General features: G+C 35.4%; 1 protein-coding gene and 1 long non-coding RNA gene across 4 annotated transcripts in view; one reads left to right on the top strand and one right to left on the bottom strand.

Moving 5' to 3' along the window:
• The window catches only part of SPOCK3 (SPARC (osteonectin), cwcv and kazal like domains proteoglycan 3), a 162,624-nt gene extending 143,852 nt beyond the window's left edge, over positions 1-18,772 (top strand). For 2 of the 3 annotated variants that reach the window (XM_053941294.1, XM_053941296.1), the window contains exons 7-11: positions 1,762-1,881; positions 8,005-8,226; positions 14,707-14,769; positions 15,918-16,055; positions 17,064-18,772. In XM_053941294.1, coding sequence (XP_053797269.1) covers positions 1,762-1,881; positions 8,005-8,226; positions 14,707-14,769; positions 15,918-16,055; positions 17,064-17,236 — 716 coding nt within the window. In that variant the 3' untranslated portion in view covers positions 17,237-18,772. Of the gene's footprint in view, positions 1-1,761; positions 1,882-8,004; positions 8,227-12,104; positions 12,203-14,706; positions 14,770-15,917; positions 16,056-17,063 lie in introns of those variants that run through there. The other variant, XM_053941297.1, reaches the window with a different exon arrangement.
• Positions 95-1,132, bottom strand: LOC128787270 (uncharacterized). The gene is made up of 2 exons (XR_008430641.1): positions 805-1,132; positions 95-295 (listed from the first exon to the last, which is right to left on the bottom strand). It is a non-coding gene; the product is annotated as an uncharacterized LOC128787270 (long non-coding RNA).
• Positions 18,773-27,290: the final 8,518 nt, after the last annotated feature.

Raw genomic sequence — 27,290 nt, forward strand, 5'->3', positions numbered from 1 at the left:
GAAGCCACCCCTGTAGCCTCCTGCTACCAAAACCTGCCCATACAAACCCAATATACAGCTGTAATGGAAGGAGAAATTAGAGGAGCAGAGTGTCCCAAGTTAACAGCTGATTCTTTGTGCTGACCTGTCAGCTGATTGCAGGAGTTGGTACAGGAAGTATCATTATAGCAAACATAGAAATTCCACATATTTGAATTAAGATACGTAGTCTTGGATCAGGGGACCATTTTCTTCTGGTTGTTGTATACATTTTTTAGTACACATGCCTATTTATCATTATTTTTTCCCCGGTTCCCTGTAAATTATCAGAAAGGAAATAGTTCTGTTACACAACAGAAAAGCACAAATACTACACTTATAAAAATGTCAGTCCATAACATATGCAAATGTATGTATGGATGAATTCTACTTTAGTCTTTCATGGATAGAATCAAAGTATCAAGAGGGACTTCAGTAAAGAATAAATAATCCCTTGCTTAGATGCATGCAGTTGTACAGGCATTGATAGTTGTTGACATAATGACATGTTTCTATCTTATTCCAAAAGTCATATGGGTGTTTCACAGTGTTGTTTAATTTAATGAACTGCTAAAAAAGCTATATCACTAAATGTGTTGGATTGCTACAAAATAAAGGAGAAGTAAGCAAACTGGAGATTTATTTTCAAGGGTGTCACTGTGAAGCTCTGCCAACTTAGGTACAAGCTTTCAGGTTGTAGCTTATTCAGTTACTGGTAGACCTGGAAAAAGGTCCTGATTTGGAAATTATAGCTATTGAGGATGGCAGTGGAAGATATTTTGTTACCTGAGCAGGGATACATTTGGTGTCTTTTCTGCGCTTGTCATCTTCCAGATACTGCTATTTCTTTTGTCTTCTCTTAGCTTTTCCCAAACAAATGGGAAGATGGAGTTCTGGGAGGGATATCTACTTGCTTCAAGCATCCTCTTTCTTTGTCTTCTCAGTGAATAAGCCTCTTGAATGCACATCTCTCTCTGATACCTACTTCTGTTGGCTTCTGTACAAACTGCCAGTACTTTACAGCACTTCAGCCAGTCTTCTGTTATCTGCTGCTCTTGGCACTACAGATGCTCTCTTTGGTCTGGTGTGCTTTTTCTGCCTTTGCTATTTCTGGTCAAAGAACACATCCATTCCATCACCAAGTGGCTGTACAGTTGCCTGTTTGCCATTATGTGTTCACAGGTTTGGCTTGTGAAACTCCATTCCAAGTATTCCAAACTTCCAGCACATTATTGAAACACTTTTGCTGCCAATGCTATTCCCCCTTTTCATGCCTCAGCATAGGAAGGCAGGTTGGGTGTTCATGATTATCTGCCTAAATTTCACCTCTGACCTCTTCTGGTAGAGCTTGGATTAGTATTGCCTTAATGAACATGGAAATGAAAAGACAAAAGACTGTCATGGGTGTCTCAGCCTCATCTGCAGTAAGGTGTGAAAATACCTGTGCTACAACTGTGTATAGTAGTTTGCAAAGGAAGTTTTCTATTCCTTGGCATCTGTAATTTTATAATTCCTTTATACTGCAGGTATTTATTTCTCACAACCTCCATTGGGTTCTGAAGGCATACCTAAGCAATGCAGCTGAATTAAATAAGTTTAAAAAGCTGTGGAACATATCTGTTCGTATTATCATATGGGGTTTGGGTTTTGTGGGGGTTGGGGGATTTTTTTTAGCATAATTTGAAAAGTTCTATTTAGCACCCTGGAGAAAAACATTAAACAACTCTGCATTTTGCTTTTCAGTGTGCAGTGACCTGGAATTCAGGGAAGTTGCAAACAGATTGAGAGACTGGTTTAAGGCACTTCATGAAAGTGGAATTCAGAATAAGAAGACTAGGATGGTTCAAAGGCCTGAAAGAAGTAGTAAGTGATTTCTGCTTGTCTTATTTGATGTTTTCTTTGATCCTTTTCTGTTCTTTTGTTTTTCCATTGCTAAGACCTGCCTTATTCTTGTGTGCTTTAAATAGGCATGTGTACAAAACTATAACTTTGGGCTTTTCTGGAGTTGGTTTTCTATTTATGGCTTAGTACTAATACAAAACGTTCACTTCAGACTTTCAATATCATTTGGGACAACAGCTATCACTCACAATGCTTTAATTTGTGAATGCCATCAAATTCAAAGAAATTAAATAAAGGAGCTTAAATTATGTGTGACGCATCTTTGCTAGTTGATGTCAGTGTATGTACTGGTACCGAAAAACAGATGGAAAAGAAGCTTGTAAGTAAAAAGGAATTTTTAAGGTTTTACTTGAAACTGGAAAAGACTCAGGAGTACTGATGAAGTGGAAACAGTAGGGGCATAATTTGTCTTTAACCCCCTCAAATATTTAAATAGATTTTATTTTTGTTGTGGAAAGTAGTTACATTTTAAAATAAAATAATCAAATGGTTTCTTGAGAAGGGCAGTTGAAGTGTGCATTAATAGTTCCAAAAGTAAAGCCCTGCTGAGAGGGGAGTCAAATTGGATTTTGTAAGCCATAAAACTCCAGCTTTCGTTAATAAGAAGGGCAAACTATGAATTCTTCCAGAGTATGTTTCACAGAACTTGGCCACCACTGGCTTCTTACCTTACTTATTTTATTTTTAGCTTTTTAAATATTTGAGATTTTTTTAGCTTTTGTTTGTTTCAGTTTGTCGCATTACTTTTTCTTTCTTTTTTTTTTTCAAGAAATCCATTAATTTCACTTAATTGGAAATGCCATTTCATTGTATGATTTTTTTTTCATGCTAAGAAAATGTGAATAATTCTGTGAAACAGAATGAATTAAAGATAGCTCTGTCTTATCTGGGAATACTTTTCTTAACATTGAGAAAAATTGTTTCTGAGGTATGGTGGTAATAGAGTAGTGCCACTTTTTATTGATAATGAAAAAAAAGACATTTATACCTGTATATTTCCAATTTACATTCTGGTTGGTGCCCATAACTGTCATGTGATCTGCTTCTCATGCAGTAGTGAAAACAATAGAAATACAAATTTTGCAGCCCTTAAGTAAGAATTTACTATATAGTTGAAAAAAAAAATGTATCTAATTATGTAGGTTATTGCATTGCTCTGCTGAAGGTAAACTGCTGAAATATCATGTAGGGTCCCGTTTCTTGCTGAATGCTTACTTTGAAATTTGGGCAAGGAAAAAGGACGCAACTGTAGAGCTGTGAAGTATTATGTCCTGCATAAATAACAAGTCAGTGTTTCAAGAAATTTGATTCCATGTAATGCAAAAAAGTCAAGTTCATAATTAATACTTTGAATACAGTGAGATGTAGTGCAAACACAAAGTCCTCAAAGAGTGAGATTTTTCTCTTAGCTTTTTCCCAGGTGGTTTAGATAAGACCTACAATCTCTACTTGAAACAGGCATTTGTACCATGATGTGTATGTGGATATAATACAGTCATATTTATTATGTCGATAGTTTGTTTGCAAATTTTTACTTTATAGTAGCAATCAAAGACTATATTCAGATTTAAGATCCAAGATTTTAATACGTGAGGCTAAAAATCAAGAATCTTATGGCTCTTTTGACACTCAGTTTTGGAAGCCTTCAAAGTCATAAAGTTCTCTCCTTTGGCATTGTACAGAATCTGCACATATTTTAGGAGGTACATGAAATTTAAGGCACAATTTAGATTGCATGCTATTCTACTATTTTTTTAATACATAGAACCAAGAGTTGATTTTTTAAGACATAGAACCAAGAGTTGATTTGGATGGCTAAGAATAATTTTTGCAAGGTTCTTTTTCATCAACAGGTAGAAGATTACAATATCTGTGGAAAATTGTGTTTTCTGTATATTACTGTCTTTAAGTTACATGTCGACATCATGCTGTCATAAATGTTTGACTTAGGTTTTTATCATGGTACCATTATTTGGAATGTTGTACTAAGTATTAGCTTATTACTGCTTCTAAATTTGATCAAAGTTCGGTGATAGGTTTTGGGATGGTTATTTTCTTTTTGCTAAAATAAAAAAAAAATCATGTTTTACAAAATGGTTACATGAGAGACATTCAGTTTGTCCTATGTTTTCATCTTTTTCTTTTCAAAAAAGAGGTATTCAGCAAATATCTACATTGTTTCCCATTTGAACAATAACTGTTCAGTGGATCATGTTTCAGTACTGTGGTCAGTTACTTGAATTGGATATAGCTAATTGTGAAAAAATACTGGGTTTAGCTATTAAACATGCTATTTGTACAGTATTTACTCAATTTTATAAATAGCCAATATTTATATGTAATAATTTATAATAATTTGACAGGCTACTGCAGGAAGGCAGTCCATCTATAGACAGGAAGCAATTGAATGAGTATTTGTTCAGTAGTAGGTTTTTTTTGTTTGTTTGTTTCTAGATTTGGGGATGTACAATTTTTTTTAAAACTGGTTTCATTGGTGCTGTATGTTTTTCCTGTAATGTAAATTTCTGTACTTCAAAATTTCTCATTTAAGACAGCAAAATACATACAGCGTTTCATGAAAATGAACATGTCTGTTGTTTAGAAGAAAATATTGTGTCATTATGTCCCTGTAAACACATAAAGAAACATGAAATATGATAACCATTTAACATGGTAATGTCCTTTCTAATACCATTTAAAAATTCCTAAAACTTCTTGAAGAGCAAAATTCTCAAGTAATATCCCTCCATGCCTGTTTCCAAAGTCATAGGAGGTCCAAGACATCAGGTCTGTTGATATCTAAGTATATCAGGACATCCAGCCATATTGATACCTTAGTATACCAGGGCTGTCCAGTCCCTATTTTGGAGATGCCTGAAAGCTACAGCTACAAATCAAACTTGCAAAGAAATTCTTATCATGTATAATAACTTTACACTTAGCACATGAGACTTGGTCATCTGTGCAGAATAACAGCTGCAAGAGAAAGCCACCTGAATGCAACTTCCCATTTCAGAGTCCAATCTAACAGATCCCTGGAGCTGTTCATTATCCTTGGGGAGTTAAAAATTTGTTTTGTCACCCTTCTCCCCTAGGCTTTACTGTATTCTTATCATAAAGTTCCTTCCTCACTGAAAAACCATGCTGCATTCAAAGAAGCAATTTGTGGCATCCTCTCTGGTTGTCTCTTTCTATTTAGGTTTTTTTCATATTTCAGTCACTGGTGGCACTTAGGATATATTAAAAGACTTGAGCACAGTCCTTCTGACCAAAGGAAGGACTTCTGACCAGCTGTAGTGGAAGTTTATAATGCCTTGATGGTGCTTTTTGGAGTTTCTCCAGCTATTAAATAATCCACTTTGTTCCCTACAATCATTAAGATACCTAACCAAACCAAACCATAGTGTTCTGCCACGACTGTCAGTATGCTGTTAACAAGTTAAAAGTGTCAGGTGCCTACATGGCTGTGCTTTTACAAGAGTAAGGTAATTTTGTCTTACTGACACTTTTTTTCCAAAGCAGAATGTAATCGAGAGTAGGCTATTTCAAAAAATAATAGGGTATTATTTCCAAAATCTCTTTTGGGTCCAGATGTGGTCAAATATAATATATCTAAAAGTATCAATAATATAGATGCTATAGATGCTACATGCACACTTCAGTCTTTTCCTCAGGCCATTTAGGGTCTAAACAGATGACACAAAGGGGTAAAGCATGTTTGACCCCCATACTACAATAACACCACCATTATTTTTCACATGTGGATCAGAATATGCAGAGTTAAAAAATCAAGTGACATTTAATATACCTGTTTAAAGTCTATTTATTCTATTTCTATAGTAATTTTGTGTGATAGAACACAAAATTAATACATCATATGCAGAGCACAAACAATACCATAGTCCCACAGGTATTTTTTCTAACAGGCAGTCTGTTTCTGAAGAATACTTGTGCACCTTGTCCTGTTAGAAGATGAAAAGCCAGAGGCCAAAGGTAATAAATAGAGAATCTTCTTATGACTTGGAAATAATATCATGATTTGAAGTCTAATACACTAATAATTTTGAAAATAACCTAAAAAAATCAAGAAGTCTGAAAGAAAATTACTTATAAGTGGCTTTTCTGTAACTAGCATAGGAAGATATTATTACACTAAAATTAACAAATCCCTGTACAAAATTTTGGGAGGGAAAGACTAATTTTGTAAAGAAAAGTAAATAAAATAAGCAACTTCACATTTTAGCTTGAAGATTTTCATTTCATTCTGACTATCCTAAATTCCTTACTGATGAAGAGACAAGCTGATATTATCCAGTGATAAATTATATTTCCCTGATCTTCACTGCTGAAGCATATTTGAAAACCCTGAGGTGCAGACAGAACTCATGAGAACAATATGGTTTTCCTTGCTCCTAGGGTAAGGAAAGAACACCCAGAGCTGGAAAGACTTGTGGTTTTAAACAGTATTTTTGATAACTTCAAAGCACTGATGGCTTGAGAATTTGTCTAATTCCTGAGATTATTTCAGAAAATGTTCCATAAAGCTGAATTGCAAAGTTGAACAGGCTGACAACCTGAACCATAGTTCTAGCTTGCTAGAAAGGAAAAGTTCTTCCAATGAATTTCTGCATGTGTCAGGTTAGCTCATGCGAAGGCATCTTCAGTGCAAGAGTCTGGAAGAAATCCAGCATAGAATTAATTCTGAACAGGAATTTTAATGAATCCATCTCTACTTAAAATTAAGTCTCTAAATGAACCACATCAGTGTTGCTGACTGAAAATTGGTTTTGACTCAATCTTTTGTACAGAATTATCCTTATAGACAATAAAATATGTGGGTCTTTATTATTTTGTTTTATTTTCAGTTATCTGCTTTACTCCAATAGTTACTCCTGTTAATAAAATGGCAAATAACAAATTTCATCTGATCCATCAATCTATTAGGAAACTGATAGTTTCTAGGAATAGGATTCATGTTGCTTCCCCCTCCCCACATTTCTATATAAAATTCTTTAGAACACTTTCTGGAAGAGACTTCATAATGCAAACTTTCACAGGAACATTGCAGTTGTACTTTATTTCTTTCTTTTATACCTTTTGTTGTGACATGAGAGTCAGTGTTCCTAGGTTTATCAAAATACCTTTAGTACCTTCCCCGTGTTCCCCAGGGCCAGGAGTTGGCCTTCGGTGATTCTTATGGGTCCCTTCCAACTCAGGATATTCTGGGATTCTGTATCCTGCCCTAACCTGGGCTCTGCTCGTGTCTGTGTAACCACAGTGAGCAGGAATGTATTACAACTTGAAACGGGACAGAGAGTGTTAAGCCTTGAATCTGTCTCCTGGCTTTTGTGGAGCCAGATGAGGCTCACCAAGATCACCACTTTTGTAATCAAGTACAAAAGCATTCACCTCTGCTTAGTCCCCTTTATTTTGGTCTTTCCTGCTCTGCTCTGTCCTGATTGCATTAGGAAGGGAAACCTTTTCCCAGCTTGTGCACGGTAGGTCTCAGCTGTTCACTGAAGGTTTTCTACTAACCACAATATTACAGAAATCCATTACAAAAGAAAACCTTCTTGCGATGCAGCTTGCACACTGAACAGGTAAAATGCATGGTCTAGATGTCAGCCAGGAGTCATACAAGCACGGACTCGTACAAGTTACCTGGAATTTATTCTCTTCTTAGTTCTGTAAACTTTGCAAACCACTTAAGCTTCATTCTCCTGGTTTGTAATACCACTTAAATTCCTCATCAGTATTTTTTTCCAGGAAATCATAATCTATCATTTATTACTGTACATAATGTGTGTGCTATATATATAACATCTGACGTAAAAACTCATATTTATAAATGTTCTGAGGCTGAATGTTGGATTGATTTTTTTAGCAGATTAATTTAGTCACTTTAAAAGTAAATCTGACATATAATTTTTATGTACATTTCAATAGCATATACTGTTTATTTATGTTATCTGTGTACCACCAGAGCTATTTCCATGATGCAGCATTCTTTTGTGGTGGCTGGGATCAGCAGCTGCTCCAGCTTTCCTCCTAGATAATTTTTATTATTTTTGTTTTGTCTCTTAGGATTTGATACCAGCATTTTGCCAATTTGCAAAGACTCCCTCGGCTGGATGTTTAATAGGCTTGATACAAACTATGACCTGTTGTTGGACCAGTCAGAACTTGGAAGCATTTACCTTGACAAGAACGAGCCATGCACCAGGGCATTCTTCAATTCTTGTGACACATACAAAGACAGTTTGATATCTAACAATGAGTGGTGCTACTGCTTCCAAAGACAGCAAGGTAAAAGATGAGATCAACCTGCATATGTATATGACTGACCTTTTTGTTGGGCTTTATCTTTTTTTTTAACATATTAAGAAGATTACAGTGAACTACAAGCTCTTAAATGCTGTGCAGTGAATTTGTGTTAAGGTTTGTGACATATGGTGCATACCTAAAATGAAGTAAAAAAAAAAAACCCAAACAAACAAAAAAGCCAAACGACTCAAGCTGAATGGAAAGGCTTGCTAGAAATTCAAGGACTAAATAAAGTGTAACACTGCCACTAATGCTTTTACTGCTATATTGTTCCTCATGCCAAAATTTAGTATGTATGTAGAGGGAAAGAGATGAAAATAAAGAACAAAATTACTTAAATTATTTCTTTCCCAGTCTACTTTGCCTACATTATAAAGTAAATTTTTTATTGCTAATGTAGGGTATCTTAATGTTTAGTGAGCCTAATAAAATAGCTGAATGAACATTATGGATAAAGCTATTTCCAGTCATTTAGACCTAAAGCCAGTTGGTTTTTATTGCCTAGTTGAATCTCTTGTTAATGTTCTGATATGATTTTGGTTAGACAAATAAACACAATCTATAGGCATTATTTTCCTGAGCAATATATAACAGTTTTGGACATAGGTGAGACATCACATAAATTATATAATCAAGCTAGTCGTAAAATATTGAGGATTCACTGACTGAATATCGTCTACAGTTGGTCAGAATAACCCCTGCATTTTCCTTACTAACATGAGGGAGTTTTTCTAAAGGATAAACAGCAACTAGGGTTCAAATTTCTACTTCCAATAGAAGAGATAAAACTGATTTGGTGGAAAGTTTGCTAAGCTAATTCAGCCTTTTTGAAAGTTTTAGTATCAGTTTTTAATTCTCACTTGTACCCTTTATCTCATGATAAATTCACATTAGCATTCAACATTTATGGTTTCATTCTGATTTCTGTGGAAATAGAGGTTTTTATCATGCTACATCTGCCAGTTGTAAATCTAAGTAAAAATAAAGCTGTACTTCTGTAGATAAATACTAAATAGCAGATATCTTGTCTTTGGTAACTTTCTTGTTAAAAAGTTAACATTTAACTTTCAAAACACCTTGTTTGTTTTATAGTAGAACAATAACTTTTGAGATTTTTTTTATAAGCATGTATGTACTGTACCAACACTAGCAAATTAAAAATAACCCATCCCAGAAGTAATGTAGCTCTTAAAGAACATAACATTTTGGTCATTTGTCTATAAAATAAAAATTAGAAAAAAACCTCAGCACAATAATTTCAGCTTAATATAAAAGTACCCTTAGTCTTTGGAGGGCAGTATAATTCTTTCCTGTTGCCAGAGGAAGTATAGAAAATTACATGTGGCCTACTAAGGTCCAAGTTTTTTCTACCAATTTCATATAATGGTATAACCAGGGCGCATTAAGAAAATCATTCTACAGATCAGTTTCAAGTAGTTTTGCATTTTCTTATCTAATAAACACATTTTGTGCATAATATTTGCTCAGTGTATTGTTAGAAACTGAGGATGGTATTGTAAAAACTGATCTAAATATGGAATTTTATTAATGGTACTCCAACAGATCCATCTTTCAGTGACACTGATTCTTCACATTGTAGAACCCAATATTATCAAGCTTTTCTTCCCCTTTTTTCCAATTTCCTCACTGTCTTGATAATGGTGTTGAGATAAGGTGCTGATTTCAAACAGATTAGATAGTCTTTGTTACCACAGTGTGTTAAAGATGTCTCCTAAACATTGTATATGAAGTGAAATCTGAGTTTCAGCAACCCTTCCACTTTAAACATGCCTGTCATCCTTTGAAATTAACGCTGTCATCAAAGTCTGTATTCTCCATTTTGTGTTGTAAGGAGAAAAAAATCTTGTAGTCTTCTTTTGTCATGTCTTATTATTAGCTGTTGCACAACTGTCTGAGCCCTACTTGCCTAGTGTACTAGTGACCCGTTGAATTCTCTGTAATTGGCATCATTATGCTGAACCATGGAATATGTTCATGTCTGGTTATGTTTTACTTGATGGAATGATCTAAATAAGGCTTTTAACTAAGCCTTTGCTATTAATATCAAGGAGATGGAAAAGCTGAGAAATTCAGCAGCTTCTTTCTGATGTTTATTAAAATAAGTTGATATTAACAGAATGCTTCAAGCCATGTAGCAGTTCTCTGTATTCACTGAGCTTAGTGCTTTCTGGGCAGATCAGTGGTTTTACAGTACTGTTCATGATTAATGTTGTTCTAACGGGAATACAAAATTTAGTCAACCATATGTATCATACTGGGATAGCAATTTCATTGTATGTTTTAAAAGTACATAGTGTTAGCTTGAATCATTACCCAAGAAGCCCTCATGGTCTTTGATCTTAGTTTTACCATGCAAGACTGTCAGTGTTAGACAAGTACTTGAAACTTTTCCTCATTCTTTCTTTCTGCTAGATTGCACTACACTAGACCTATTACTGAACATTGAACTTCTAGTCAATATAGGCAACTTTTTCATGAATCCTGAAGTCAGGTCTTTCTTGTGGAGAAGATGATCTTCCTGTAGTTGTCTTGCCTTGACTAATGGTTAAATGCTTAGGTACAGTCCAGTGATGCTTATTGCATTTTTTCTTGCCCTTACTCTGCCTTAAATGTAGTTTAGTATTTCTGAGGTATATCTAAGGCATTAAAATGCATTTCTAAAATGCATCAAAATCTGCACTGTGCCAGTGCTCTTTGCAAGTCTTTCTGTACACTTTGGTCACTACAGCTCTCTAGTTTCAACAATCCATGCAAGTGTTTCAGCACCCATTTTCAAAACTTACTTCCTTAGTTGTTCAATGCTAACATGACACTTCAGTGCTTACTGAAATGCTGAAATGCTGAGGCCTTTGCAATGTTGGCCTTTTTATAGGCTGAATTTTTTTCTTCCAATAGTTGATTACTGCAGCCTTGTTTTGTTGCATCACTGACTCAGAGTAGGAGAGTAGCCAATTTTGCTGAGAGTATTAATGCTTAGCAGCAAAGTATTTCTTTACTACAGGCCTCTATATGGATCTATTAGTCCAGCACTTCTCTAGATGTGTTTTCATAGAGGCTCTTCTGTCTGTCATACCTGGAAGACATCTTCATCACTTTTAAAACAGTCTCTCTTTTAGAAGAATGATAATTATAATGATTTGTATTTGCCAGTCTTAAGATTGCAACGACTTCAAATATATTTATAGAGAGTTACAAATGAAGATGTAACATGCTTTTATCAAGATAAATGATGATCATAAATGAGATCCCTGGCAGACTTCTTGAACTGTAGTATTGATGTTTCAGATCCCTGAAGTACAAACCTTGGATGTCCAGCAATTAGAATTCTTGATGCCAAGTACAGGCAAGATGTCACTGCAGCCTTATCTGCAGTGGACCATATTCCAGAACTTAGGGGCTCTGCCAAATATTATCTACTTGATTGGTGAAAAATCACTGTTTTGTTCTTGAGTAAGAAGGAGAATCTCTGAAAGTTGGAGGCTCACTGTGTGAGTAATAGCTCCTTGAGACCTATCTGTTAAAAATAATTGTCAAACCCTACCAGTTTGACTCCAGCTGAACTGTTAATGGGCTATTTTGGTAAATCAAAGCTTAATTGTGCTAGTCTTGAAACACTTCTTGACATGACTGGATATTGGTGTCCCAAGGGCCAGTGTTAATAGCGTTGGATACTCTGTTGTTCACCAGTACTTTGAGCACTGACAAACTGTGAATGGCTGGTGTTGTGTGGTTCATGATTCACTCCTAGCCATGCACTGATTGTCCAGAAGGACAATTCCCACCACATCTGTGAAAGTAGATTAAGGATGAAGATGATTAGATACCTTATTTGTATTCAGATTTTCAGACAGACAGTCAGATTCATTGCTGTTTCAAGAGAAACTACAACCATGATTTTTGTGAAGGATGTTTTTTTTCTCCTTGGCTCAAGACTGCCGTAAGTTGTCCAGTGACTGCTTTTCTAATAAAAATAATTCCAGAAATCTAAAAAAAAAGCTTTACAAACTTAGGAACTAACCTACAAATAAAGAGGGAGGCATTATGATTTGGGAAGAGAGGAAAAAGAATGTGCTGTGAGCCAAAAGGAGTTGGTTGAACTTCTAGCCTGCCATTCTTTTTGACAGTTTTAAGCACCAGAGTGATTTAGTATTGTTAAAAGTGTTTGCTGCTTTTGCCTTGAGAAGCAAAGCTTAAGTGTGAGTCTTGAAGACCTAACTTCTGAAAAAAAGAGTGTTTTGGGTAAGTAACTACCTCCTGTTGCCTTGTTACCTCTTGGTTAGTGGTGCTCCTTTTTGTAATTATGCCACCAAAAATTTATAGCTATAAAAGAAGATTTTTTTTTTCCTTTAGGTGTCATCTGTAATTTTTGCATTTTCACACGTTAGTGCCCTTGTGTGCATATCTATGTTTCTAACTTAGGATTATTTTTCATGGGAAAAAAATGCATGTATTCTTCCTATTTGACTAGTTCTTATTTGTTGGCATATTTCCCATCTCTTTTGTAGGAGAGGAGAAAATAGAATAGAATAGAAACGTTCTGTGACATTACCCAACCATTAACCTAACCCTGCCAAATCCACCCCATTCCTAGATCCTTATAACCTGTGATATTTTTGTGATAAATTACTGTCATTTATGAAATTAATGGTAGTAGAAAATACCTTTAATTTAAGAAATAATCGATCCTCAGAATGTTGTAGCATTAAGAGCTTAAATCATCAAATTTTGGGAAAGACAGAATCCTTAGTTTTGAAAGGTAATGAAACTGTGAGCATGATCATCCTCAAAGTATTTCTTACAACAAAAAATTAAAACTTTGTGTAGCCTCAAAAATACTCAAAGACTGAATTATTGAAATCCAGTTCTCACCCAGTGATATCAAATCTCAATGATTTTTGAAGAGCACACAGAGAAATTGGTTCATCATCTGGAAAGACAACTCCTGAAAATTTCTTCTGGCATTAAGACTTCTGTTGACAGTATTTTGAAAGTGGAGCCTAGCCTTAAGGGCTTCACTCTAAAAAAAAATCATTATAGATTTAGTGTGAAAAGCCAGGCCCACCAGAGCTGAGGCCACTGGAAACATTTATAAGCTTCTTTAAATGTATATGCATATGTACATATGTAAATGTTATCTAAAATGTAAAACCAAGAGAAATTAACAGCCTGCTGCCAGTAAGGGATTATTATTGTATACTACTTTTTATTTACTCTCTTAGATAATACCAAAGGCCTGTTGGAATAACTAGGCTGTGCCAGCCAAGAGGCTCGGTGTTCACCAGAACTATACTTTTGATCCCCACTTCATCTAGGCCTTTGTCACCAGGGTGCCCTGTGTAGTGACTGAGTTCTGGTCTTAACATGTGTTCTGCATCAATGGGCTGGGCCAGTCTTACTCATCCTTAAACCAGCTCAGAACACATTTTTCTATTTGCATGGAGAAAAAGGGATCCTTGAGTTAAGTATGTGGCAAAGATGTATTATAAATGATCAGAGTCTGCTAAAATGGAAAATTCATTTAATATTCATGGAATGTAAGATTTTGTCTGGGAACGGTGCAAGCTAAAGATACCTGTGAGCAAACTGAGTAATTCTGTTGCTGGTTCAGAATGAGAAGTGCCCTAGTGCTAATAATGGTCTAATGTGGTATGCAGTGCCAGTGTTCAGAGATTAATTAATGCTTTGTTGTCTTTGATTCTTTCACTTACTGAACAGTGATGTAAACACATTCACATCTTATTTTCTTCCCATTCATGGCACATACTGCTACCTTCTTTTATGGACAGTAAAAAATTAAATTATTCAGAAGTATTCAGAAGCTGTAGCTGAGTAATGGAAAACTGAATTTTAATACATATTCTGTTTCTTAGAACCATTTAAAGTTTGGTCTCCATTTTTAAGTTAGTTTGCTGCACATGGGCCTTCATACCTATGGGATCCAATCTTAAATTGTTGCCAGAGAATCACTGAATCTTGCAGACTTCAGTGAAGAAAAAGGTCTTATTTTCTTAATGTGGTATGTGAAATACAAAGCTGGAACATGAATTCTAAAAAGGACAGAAGGGAGGAAATTAAAAGATCTGTCCTGTTTTTAGCTAATACATGAGGCAAGCTTCACAGTTGCACAGATTTTTATAGACCACTAAAGTAGGGTGTGATAGAGTTGCTATTTTGGTCTGGCATTCCTCGGTCCTCCAGACTAGTGACTAGATGCTCACTTGGAGATGAGTTAACTATGCGTGGTTCTGCACAAATCCATGGTGGTGTGCAGATGCATAATTCTTAAGCTGTAGCAAGGTAATTCTTTTATTTCAGATGTGTGTGTTTCATAAGATCAGTAGTTAGAGTGACCTTACAACATAGCAAACTGTGAAAATGTAGTCATGTGCTTTCTGTCCTAGATACTGTATAACCTGTTTCACATTTTTTATGTTGTTTTAGACCCACCTTGCCAGACAGAACTCAGTAACATTCAGAAGCAGCAAGGAGGAAAGAAGCTCCTAGGTGAGCCATAGATCATTCTTTTGAAGGTTTTATTACTTACATAAATAACCCTAGTTAAACAGCAACACAAAATCAATATTAATCCAATGAAGATAGACCACAGTAAATCTCAGCAGCAAAATTTATGAAATTTTTGAAAGCTATTAAACTTGGTTTTATTACATTACCTACCAAAAGCTCTTAGATCTGTTTTATTACCCTGATAAAAGGTACATTTTTACAGTACAGAGGGGACAGCATAAGGAACTCCTATAGTATTTCTGCTGATCCTTTAACTGTAATATTCTGTAAGTAATTGAAATCTTTGTTGTGAATCAGTTTATACTGGATGAATATTTCTGAAGTGTAAAGTCTTCATTTACCAGTAGCCACTGTGTGAAAGCTGTGCAAAATAAAAGGCTTGGCCTGAAGCAGTCAAAACTGTATTTCTCATAAGGATGGTTTCTAACAAGAACAATCTCTTCAAATGCTTTCATATGAATATTGTGTTCATTGTGATCTCCACTTGGTCCAAGTGATAAACAGTGGATTATTCAGCTGTAGGCAAGTCACTGCCTCACAAAATAAGCCCCTCTTGTACATATAAATGTATATTTTTTACAGTTTTTTGTGGTGTGTTCTGCTGCATTTGTCTTCTGTGGTGGAATAATTAAATATTACTATGTGTTGGTTTGTAAAATACATACTAAACACAAATAACTCATTGTAGTAGATAGTTTGTTAGTCAGGAAGCCCTTACTATTCAGACTTGTTTGTATTCCATAGATGATAGAACTTCCCATTCAGGAGCAGGTCCTACATTTGGGCCTTTTCACCAGAATACAGTGAAAATCTGGACTGAGATATTCAGAGAGTAAGGAATATGTAGCACAGGATCAACAAAAAATTTAAAGGAAGATCACTCACTTTATGTCTTGAAATCAGTCGAAGACTGATATGTGATATTTTCCCTCCTACATTTGATCCATTCAGTCACTTTGAGTCAACTGAATTTAGTACTGCTAAAGCAGTCAGTGTAAAGTCTGAAATGATGAAACAGGAAAAGGCAGATGCTTTCTGCTATAATTGTGACATTGGCCATGACATGGACTTTAATATACTTATTCAACATATATATCTATATGTATCTATATCAATCTATCTTGCAGGGCAGTACATCCCCTTCTGTGATGAGGATGGGTATTACAAACCAAGTCAGTGCCATGGAAGCCTAGGGCAGTGCTGGTGCGTGGACAGATATGGCAATGAGGTGTCAGGATCCAGAACAAATGGCGCAGCGGAATGTGGTAAGTTAAGAACCTTCTGTGGTGCTTGGTCTAGGCGTGTTATTCCCTTTGATTGCCAGCCAGGTTAAATTTCTTGAGTAAGAAGTGTGGGACCCAACTACATGGATTTTGATACAAAACCCAAAAAATTATAATTTGTTATTGTTATTGCATTGTTTTTTGGAACTCCTGTTACTGTGTCAACTATTAATAGACCCCTTACACGTGCTTGGCATAGTGTATATAAACCCAGGAAAAATTAATTTTCTAGAGCAGCATTAGATAAGTCCCAGAATGTTTCATGAAATTCCTTTGGGTAATCAGCATGCAAGTGAATTCGATTTGACATTTTTTTTAGTTTATATTTGAGGGAATTGCCAGAAGTTTTTAGCACACTAAATCTTCCCTTATTTTTCCCTTCCCTACAGCATTGTGCAGCTTCTTCCAAGAATTCCCATGTCACCTTTATTTGATGTCCCAGATATAAAAGATGAAAAAAAAAAGTATTTTTCCTCCTTCTTTTAAAAAAAAGTCATTTGTGACTCCTTTTCACTTCTCCAACAAAAGAACATAGCCTGAAGCAGAGAGTAAATTGTACACAGTATTTGAGGTACAAGCTCAGGCCTATTGTCCATCTGATTCAGGATCATTTCTAGATAAATGGACAGTTTGGTATAGTCCAAAATGATATGTAAGAAGTGAACAATAGTCAGGGTGAATTATCAGTAGTCTTTATGAACATCCAGAAGTTGGACTTAAATTTTTTTAATTGTTCCTAGCACTCACTATAGTTCTGCAAATTCATAAAATCTGTCTCCTTTTGTTAACATTGAGAAATTAATTCAATATTGAGGTGGATTTTTTATGACAAAAGAATCTGCATATTATTTCAATTTTGTTTTTATGTAACACTCTGTAGTTGTCCTGAAAGTAAATATTCTGGTGTGCCTTTTGTATGATTATGTAAAATATACTATAAATGTATAGTGTATCTTGTGAGTCTTTTCTATAACTATCATACCTTTTTAGCTATCGATTTAGAGACTTCAGGTGATTTTGCCTCTGGTGATTTCCATGAATGGACAGACGATGAAGAAGATGAAGATGAAATAATGAACGATGAAGATGAAATTGAAGATGATGATGAAGATGAAGGGGATGATGATGATGATGATGACGATGATCATGATGGATATATTTGATAATATTAAGAGGTCCCTATGTTGTACCTTTCTAAATTTCACATGATGATATTTCATAAAATCCCTTTGCTCTCCAAGATCAAAAGGGTTCTAACAAATATGTATATTTTGTATGATTATTTCAAACATTGCAGCTGGAGTCATAGACTTTTTTGTTTAAATAAGAATAATTATATCATGTGCTTTTGAGTTTTTAAATTCTGTTGCGCTGAAGAAAACACATTGGAATTCTAGCCTGAAGGAAAAAATGTTATGTGCTACTAAAAATATATATATGTGCAAAACACACTAGAAAGCCAACCAGTCTCTTCAAAATTCTGCTGAAAAAACATTTGCCCTTACTTGGGACCATGCATGTCCTCTTCAGAATACATACTGTGACTTAACTTTGGTTCCGTCCGTGTTTTAGGCCCTGCAACTGTCCATTTAATGAATCAGAAATGTATTGCAGTAGAAAAACATTGATGCACAAGTAGCATCTCAACCAGCTTTTAATTAACCAGAGGTATTGAGAAAAATCATGAGGGAAAACTGTAGCAAAGTCCTCCTTTGCATTTGTAGTTATGTTTGTTATTAGGAAATGGCTAGATTATTGAAAGGATTTTTCAAAAGCAGGAGCATGGACAAGCACCAGTTCTGTAATTCTAAAATTTTCTTGTCCTTCCTTTTTTTTGTTTTCATGTCAAGGTCATAAAAGCTTTATCATTATTTACTTAATCATTGCTTCACCCTTTGTGGTTTCTCTGTATTTCTCTCTAATCAGACTAGCGTAAAATATTTACATTGGGAAAAAGATTTGCTTAAAGTTTATTACCTTTATACATTACTGTATTTCAGAGTATTGTCACTTGCCCCAAGGTAGTTTTTAATAAATGTATAATGATGCTTTTTATTTTCTTATTTTGGGAAATAGTTTTGCTCTTTATCTTAATTCATGTTGTTTTCTGTTACTAGTGCAGAAACTTATAGAACGTATTGTAAAGGTGCCTTGCAAAATAGAACTAGAGAGGTTTTAGCATGCATACCAGTATAGGATGTTAGGCAATAGCTAAGCACACCCAATTACCAAATTAATACCAGTATAGGTACTGCTGCTGGAATGAAGAAAATGGATTATTTTAATTTTTTTTCCTATTATTATGTAATTACCATGTGGTCTAGATTATACTTATTGTGTAGAGTAGCACTTAAGATTTGACTGTAGAGAAAATTACTTTAATCGCTGTATTTATGTTAGCATGTTAATTAATTGTGTAGATATTTTGGGACTCCGCCATCTTCATTCATATCCTGTTTCTTTCTGCCCACAATAAAATTGACATGACCTGTATAATGTATTACTGCAGGTTGTATAATTTAAAAATGAGTCACTGATTTCCCATCATTAATAAAAGGAAAATCAGATTCTTATTTGAATTAATTTCTACATGGTAAATACTAAATCTAATGTTTATCTTATGTAATATTGAAAAGTATAATGCATTTTCTTTTTTACTGTTTCTGTATAGTTTGCAAAATAAAAACTCTTGTAACCAACCCTTGGCCAGTATAGCCCATCATTTTGACTTTTTATGTAGTCTGAAATTTAGAATCAGGAAGCATTCATGTTTCAGATGCATTTTACTTATTAAAATATGTATTTATTTGAATAAAGACATGAATGTTTTATTTCCATTTAAAATATTTGAATAAGGCTTAGGGAGCTTCTGATTTTCTGTAATTTCCCTGATTTTTCTATAGCTTTGTTTTTACTTTTATGACATTGTCTTCATTACATAGTAAAGAAAGAGAGCCTTCTTTTAAGCTTGGTCATAATTTGTGAGGCATAGTTGTGTTATTTTCTTAAAAAAAGATAGTTAAGAGTGTACCATTCTGATAGTGGGATTTTGTCAGAAAACAGTTTCTTATGACTGAAATTCACTGATATATAAACTGATTTTAAATAAAGAAGCTAACGAAAACGTCTTGTCATTATTGGCTTATACAGGAAGTACTGTTGCGGGAAATTTTTTGCATGTGACAAGTGGTTATTACATGACAAACTTAAAATGCATTTCATTAAAACTTGTAATATTTGAAGAATTAAAGAAAATTCATTATGTGTTTTGCCTAAGAGATTACAATATGAAGACCTTTCTGAAAACAACTGTCATGCAGAAAACAACTGTCATGCAGAAGAGCCTGAAAGAAGTTTTTATTCTTTCTTCCCTGAAAATTCCCCACTGAACTGAAAGAGGAGGAGTAGTTCCTGAGTATTTTAGTCCCTGAGTATTAAAGCTACTTAGCATAAATTCAGAAGTCAAGATAGTTAAATTCAATAAAGAACAGTAACAGTGGGGAATATGGATAATTTTGCGTTATTTTTGTGGTCCAAAACCAAAACAGCAAGAACCAAAACTTCAATTGTTACATATTCCTGAGGAAAAGCCAGAGAAGAGGCTGATACAGTGTAAATCTTCCCTTGCAAACATCCTTTCGTTTTGTAAAAGATAGGTAACTGTCTGTGGATTAATACAGTGGTGTTGCTTACCTTTCATGATACCAGAGGAACTGGAAATTACTTCACTGTGTGCTTCTTTCCTGCAGTAAAGAAATGCAGGAAATCATAAGCAGCTAGAATAAATAAAGGCAAAGGCTGATAATGTAAATGTACTAAATATCTAAACCATTCTGAAGCTTTTTCCTGGGTTCCATAAAATGCAAGAATTTGCACAGATGTCTGTCCTCATGACTACAGTCATGCAGAAAGCAGTCGGGAGCCCCTGACTGTTTTTACAGTGTTGCTGTCATTTGTTGTTTTTTCTTGTTCTTACAGTTCTACACATGTATTTATAGATAGGCAAAGATTGTGATGCACATTTGGAGATTTTCAGGCAGAGTGATTAATCCTTATGCTCTTCTGAGAATGTGTGAAGTTATAAATCTCAGTTTCATTGAAAAGTAAGGAATATGATGCTCAATGCAATAAAATATTATATAGTCTTTGAAAGAAGTGTTTTGGGTCAAGGCACAGATGTGCTTAGTTTAGAAGGAAATTAATTAGTGTCATTAGTTTGCTTATATGAAAATTGGATTATTGTACAAGACTGAGGAAGATGGATAATAATGATAGTAGGAACATTTTTGCCTGTTTTGTGCACATGGACAAGAACTGAATTTCCTTTATTCTTACTTAAAAATTTCACTGCCCAGGTAGAATAATAAAAGTTTATCAGGATGTGGATTAGCTTTATGCTTCATAGGAAATTTAAAAGTATTTTTATTTACAGATTGTTTGTGAAAGTAGTGAACATATTTTTGATTACTAAAAGCTTTTGAAAATTGGATTTAAATAAAGCTGTAGCCGCACAAAGTTATTTGAAATACTGTAATTCTTTTTACTGTTTTTTAAGCTAATTTAAGTATATTGGTCGCAAATCATTCACAATTTCATTTCAGTGAGTGCAGTGGACAATAAAATAGTTTGTCAGCAAGTTCCTGTGTGAGGAGAGATTGGTATTAACATGGAGAAGAATGCAATGGATTGGAAGAATCTCTAACTTAAACAGGTACCACTGGGTGAGTAATTAAAACACCAAGTTTTGAAAAACTCAGCCACCTCCTGAAGGCAAATACAATGCTGGACATGCTGAATTAAACCTCTTGTCACAATTGGATTTCTGATAACTCACTCTCTCTGTACTTGCTATGCAGAAGGGGTGCAGTGTGCTAATTTGTTAATTCATCCAGTCAAAAGGCAATGGAAATCACTCTGAATTTAAGGAACCAGAGCAAGAATGGGAAATAGAGTTGCCTAGCCTAAAAGATGACACTTCCACTTGAATTTTTTGTTCTGTTTCAGATGCTAATTGAACCAAATTCTGAAAAAGAGATTTCTGCACACTATCTGTCTCCTTGAAGGTGAGTTTTACAAGTGAAATATGTGTGCCTATTTAAAAAAAAAAATCCATTCCATAGTGTTAGTAATAGTGCAAGACATTTTACATTTTTTCACTGGCTTTCCACACAATTCCTTGGAAAAATTTGATTAGAACTTCAGGCAGAGATGCACAAAAGGTGCTCATACCTGTAGCCATTTTTACCAAGGTGGTTGAAATTTATCAGTTAAAATCAAGATGAACAGAGAGGTCACCTGTTCACCCTCTCTGCCCACAACATTTGCAGCTGTTTCGTAAACTCGTAGAGCATCCAGCAGTCTACTGAATCTAAAAAAGTAAAAAAAATCCCCAAAAATTAATACACATCCTTCCAACTCAGATCATTATTCTGCTCATCAGAGAAGTATAGTTTAGAAAGAGCTGGCTGTACCCAGCACAAGGCACTGAGAGGTCTGCTCTAGAGGGCTTGTCATTGATGTCAAATACACATTTTTGGGAAGACTCTCTAATTCCTTTCCTTTTTCATTTACTTCACAGACTTAACATACTGACTTGTTTCTGTGAGATTATCTTCTGATCTTTGGTCTCTGTGAAGAAGAGATGGGATCTCTTCTGCTGGAAATGTAATGCTTCTGATTGATTCTGTATGCCTGAGGGGGCTGGAGGGCCACAAGAAGATTTCTCAAGTCTGGGGTTTAAGAAGAGAGTATTGGCTATTAAAATATGTTGATTTTGTCTGAAAGCTAGCAAAGATTACTGAGCTTTTCCCCTGTTTTAAAAACCACCTCTCAGTAGCAATGTATAGGAAGAATCCAGTTTTGCAATCACAATGGCATGATTCTTTTTCCTTATTTCTTAAGAATAATGCAGTTCTTTGAAAATACACTGTAAGTCACATTTGATTGGTTGTGTGCATTATGTAAAACATCTTCAGAACTTGCTCAGTTTTGTTATACTTATGTAGTAAATTTTATTGATGTGCATTAATTCCATTGTGCTGCATTAGCGTTAAGGAACCAAAACATGCTTTAATCCAAAATCTGTTGGGTGAAGTTTTTGTTTTTTAGTATAAGCATTCATTATTGAAGTAAACAAAACTTGAGAGATGGTTTTACAGATGGCACCAGTAAAATCCAAGACAATCCACCCAAAGTAAAAAATTACTGTAAAAACCATGCTTAGTTCGTGGGAGGCATACATTTTAGTGTTGAGAATGAAAAAGTGGCTTAAGAATCCTTTCTGCTGTAACACCCGAGGCAGCAACCTGAACACAACAAATGTATCTATAGGAAGTTTATGTATTTATTTTGTGTTGGGAAGTTTTCATGTTTGCTTAGCACGATGAAGATTTGTGCAAAGCAAAGATTTGTGTCTCTGTGCTGTGTCATCATTGTGATTATTTGTGACCTGATGGATGTCACCAGTTTGTAGGTTAGTGTAATTCAGAATATGCACAATGTGAAATGATGCTGCAACAGCACAAGATGATGGTACCAGTCTGTATTTCTTCATGTTCAAGTGAACTTGTTTCCCTCAATTTCCCCATGTGTTTGGAAACACAGACTAGTTTCCAGTGAAAGACAGAAATCACATGTTGGGCAGGACTACTACCTTCAGCAGTAAGAACTCTAGGATCTGTCCCTAGAAATCCTGCCAGAATATAGGAAGGAGGGTCTTTTGAAAGCACAGCAGCTTCAAATGCATGATTTAGATAAGGCTGATTACTCTTAATAATTTTGTGAAGAAAACCTACCCATAGTTTTAATTTATGCCTTGAAAATGTACCTGAATATAATCTCTGCTCATGGGAAGACAATTACTAGTAAAAAAAAAAAACAAAACAACAACAACAAAAAAACAACCCAAGATAGTAATACTGAAAGTAAGGCACATTCAAAGAAAAGGGAGGCAGGAGAGACATTAGAATGTGACAGCATTGGGATGGCATCTATATATCTGAGTAGCTGACTGTTCCTGTCATTGAATTAAAAAGTGTGAGGACTCTGAGTTCATTGCTCAGGTTGCTCTTTCCCCTCATAATTTCACCACGTAGGTTTTTATTAGGCTATGTAGCCTTCTAGCATATCTTCACATCAGAAATTACACATAAATGCTGAGATGAGTTCATTTCCCACAGTGGCATCTGTAGGAATTGCACCATTAAGCAGCCCAGAAGCCGAGGACATTACTGACACTGTCATTCCTCAGGAGTTTTACAGCAGGTGTTTGTCCAGATGTACTTTAGTATATCTATTACAAATGCTTGTTTGACTCAGTACAAGGAAGTGCCCAGAGTTTTTGCTTATATAAATGGTAATTTGCTCAGATTCTGACATAAAAGTGGAATACCATTGACAGTTGTATCTCTTGTCCATTAAGATAGCTTGATTTTCATGTAGTGGAAATGGGGTTACTGTTTTATCTCTCTGCCTAGTTACTTTAATTTGAATCAGCAATAATAGCAGAAAAGGTATTGCCTTCTAAGTAAATTTCCTGTATCAGTTTTGTAAAGATAAAAAAAATCAGTGTTGACATAAGGGATGTTTTAAGACCAAAGAGGTAATGAGTAGATCCCCTAATACAATCGACTCCTATGATTCATAGATCTGAGTTTCACCATAAGCACTAGCTGCCTGGTTAGCTGTTGTCTGGCCATACTTAGATTTCAATTATAATAAGAAAGTGAGTGAAAGAAGCTCTCTTTTCCCCCCCTTTCAAATCTGTAACACGTCTGTTACTGTTAATTAGAGGTCAGGTTGTACTAAATTGTCTCCCACTACTCTGCTTCTTGAATTCCATTACATAACAATGGGGAAAAAAAGTCCTAATAATCTTCAACAGCAGGGATGAAATTGCACAAAATTTCTAATATTTGCTGCTGTACAGAAATAGGTCTTTTTCTTCCTACGTGCAGACAAGAATCTTGCTGTGCAGCCCCCGTGTCCTTTGAGTGAATGGAGCTGTCATGAGCAGGGCAGGGTTTTGGAAACCTCTGCTGCCTGGCACAGCTCATCTCTGTGCTGCCCTCCCTGATGGCTGAGCTGTGCTGCGACCTGGCCGCAGAGGATTCGGCTGTACACAGACTGTGTTTGCTGAAGGGGAGCTGCGTGTGCCTGCTGAAGGGCTTTGTGGTAGTGCTGCTGCTCGTGCTTGCCCAAGTGTGGTGGAAGAACGGGGAAAGGTTTTTCTCCTTTGGCATAGTGAGGTTATACAGACTGGATAGTCCCACAACAGTGGCCCCTCTGGTGCTTGTATTTCATCTTCACAAAAGATACTTGCTCTGTTAGGTGTGTCAACTTTCCATTTCTCCTGGTTGTACTGGCCCTAAATAGCCAGCTGTTTTCCCTGCCATTTTATCTGTCTCAAAAAGAAATAAATATTGTGCTTGTGAGGTTTGTTTCTCATTTTTCTGAAGCATTCTTGGTCCAGCTCTTGTTAAAAAAAAAAATTATTCTAAACAGGAGAAGAAAACAAGGCAGAAGTGTAAAAAAATAGTAAACTGCTAACACAGAATTATGGAAAAGAGTAACATATTGAGGGTGAGAAAGCCTCACACTGCACTTACTCCTCCTAACTTTAGCTAACTTACTTTACCTTTGTGACCTTGGTCTGCATTGATCTGTAGCCAACATTTAATTTAGACACTTCTGGGATTTCACGAGTTCATGGAGCAAAGATCTGTAAATTGCCAAAGCTACATTTAACTCATGGGAAGAATTCCAGTCACTCTCCCTTAAGACAGTGATTGCAATGGATAACTCTCAACATGTGAGGGGTTTTTTTGAGTGTTTAATTCATGCGTTAATATGCTGCAGTATAATTTCTTCCATTCCCTTGAGTTCTGTAGGACCAATTTCACATGCCACAAAATATAATCATCAACTCAGTATAAGAATACCAGAGCATCTAAGATGTGATGCATTGAACCAAAGGAGCTGATGTCTGCTGAAATTTGCGTTTACCCCATGGAAGACCATCACACAGCTGTGGCTTAGTAAAGGTGCGTTGCAGTGCTGTCTAGCAGGCACTACGTGGCAAAAAATAAAGAGGGGAACAAATGTAAATTATTAGTGGTTATGATAATAGTTACTATTTCTCTTTGTCCCCTATGGCATGGTCTCCAGGGTATGGTCTATTTGTAGTGCTAATCTGGCCCTTCCTTTCAATCTTACTGGTTTTAGACAAAGTTTTAGACAAAGTACTGTCATTTCTTCCCTAAAATAGATTCAGAAAGTCAACCCATGGACTACAGAAACATGTAAACAAAATTATTAACAGCCATTAGTGACACCTATAAGACTGCCCTTTTTTCTTAAAATTAATTTCTATAAATATGCCCCTAGGCATCACTTAGGTTTATTGGTTCATTGTTCCAGGAAGTGACTTCTAATTCTTTTTCAAAACATGAAAATATATGGTAGATCCTGACTTTCCTTTTTGAAGCTGTTGAAAAGAACCAAACCAGAACTTTTTTAGCACATTCCTCCTGATCTACAAGTTGGCCTTCAAGTGGCATCTTCTTAGCAGTATCACAAAGCATTCAACACATGCTCTGAAGAATTGGCCTTGTCTACAAAAAAAAACAGGTATGACTTTCAATTGTATATCTTCTTACTTAGCTAAACTAATATCTTTTTTCCCATTTTTAAATGTGAAACTTTAAATTAAATGCAAAGTGGTGTGAGATTTTTTTTCTTTGTGAAGAGCCTGATCATTGTTCTTCTACTCTCTTAAGCTACTATCTACTAAAAATTATCACGTCTAGTAGCTGTCTGTTGCACAAATTAATTCTCCATGCATCTACACCTGTTCTGCACCCTCATTTTATCCTTTTTGTCACTAAATTCCACTCTTCCAGCAATTACAGCAGCAGTTAGGAGGCTCCAAGGTTCCTCTTGGTCTTAATGTTTCATATGGTCAATCGATCTCGTTAAGCAGAAGACTCTTCACAGAGTGATTTGTGTAGCAGCAGATGGCCTACTTCATATTCCTTGAGAATTAACAATTGACTCAGAAAAGTTTACACTATTTTTTTCCCCTCTTATACTACCTCTTGGCTGTCCCACTTGTTTCTTTGGAATGTTCCTTGAAAGGAGGCTTATACAGTGGAAATTTGTCAAATTCATTATTAAAGTCTAAATAATCAAGTTGTATGTCTTGCCGTTGTTGACTTTCATTGTAAGTTCTTCAAAGGGAAACTTGGTTGTAGGCAAGAGCTCCTGAGGGGCTTATTACCTTTTACTTTTCAAATAGGACTGGAAAACCCACGTCTGGATCCTCAGGGAAAAATAGTATTATGTGACCTGTTGGCTGGAATTGGTGTTCTGTGTAATAGAATTACATAAAATCCCAGAATGGGCCAGGTTGGGAGGGACTACAGTGGGTTATCTGGCCTAGCCTCCCTGCTCAAACAAGGTCATTCCAGAGCACATGGCACAGGTTGTGTCCAGATGGTTCTCCAGTGAGGGAAACTCCACACCCTCTCTGGACAATCTGCTCACTCACCTGCACAGTAAAAAAATTCTTGCTCATATTCAGATGGAACTTCCTGTGCATCAGTTTCTGCCCATTGCCTCTTGTCCCATTGCTTGGTTTATCCTACTTAAGGATCACATCCAACAGTATTTTAAAAAAATGGATGAAAAAATAGTGAGCTTTCTTTCACCAAGGTTTTTGACATTAATAGCATTTGACTGACATAAAGGAACCACTGATAATTTACTCTAACATGGTTGTGAAGAAAAAGACCTTTATAGCAATTCAAATGTAATTTTATTTTTTCATGAGAAATTATTTAATACTGCACTTCTGTTAGAAGCTAGAATTTTATGTCAATCCTGGTTAAATGCTAATTTGAAATTATTTTAAGTTCATTTTTATTTAATTATTTTTTATTACTAAGTAAGAAGTAAGTAATGCCTTTTTAACTAAGAGAGTTTTAAGAGATTTTTTTATCTTTTCTTTCTCCCGCATTTTTTTTCCTTTTTTTTTTTCTAGAGGGTGAAATGTATACATTCAAAACCTGTATCTTATAGTTACTTTAATTTAATTTAAAACTGCACTTGCCACCACCTACCAAATCCCATAATGGAAGTAGTATAATGCCATAGTGACTATGCTAGCAATGTTGTAACTAACATGAATTTATTGTTAATGTTGCTAATACTAGGAAACAA

Source organism: Vidua chalybeata, chromosome 4 (genome assembly GCF_026979565.1).
Source record: "Vidua chalybeata isolate OUT-0048 chromosome 4, bVidCha1 merged haplotype, whole genome shotgun sequence".
In the NCBI taxonomy this organism is placed as follows: Eukaryota; Metazoa; Chordata; class Aves; order Passeriformes; family Viduidae; genus Vidua; species Vidua chalybeata.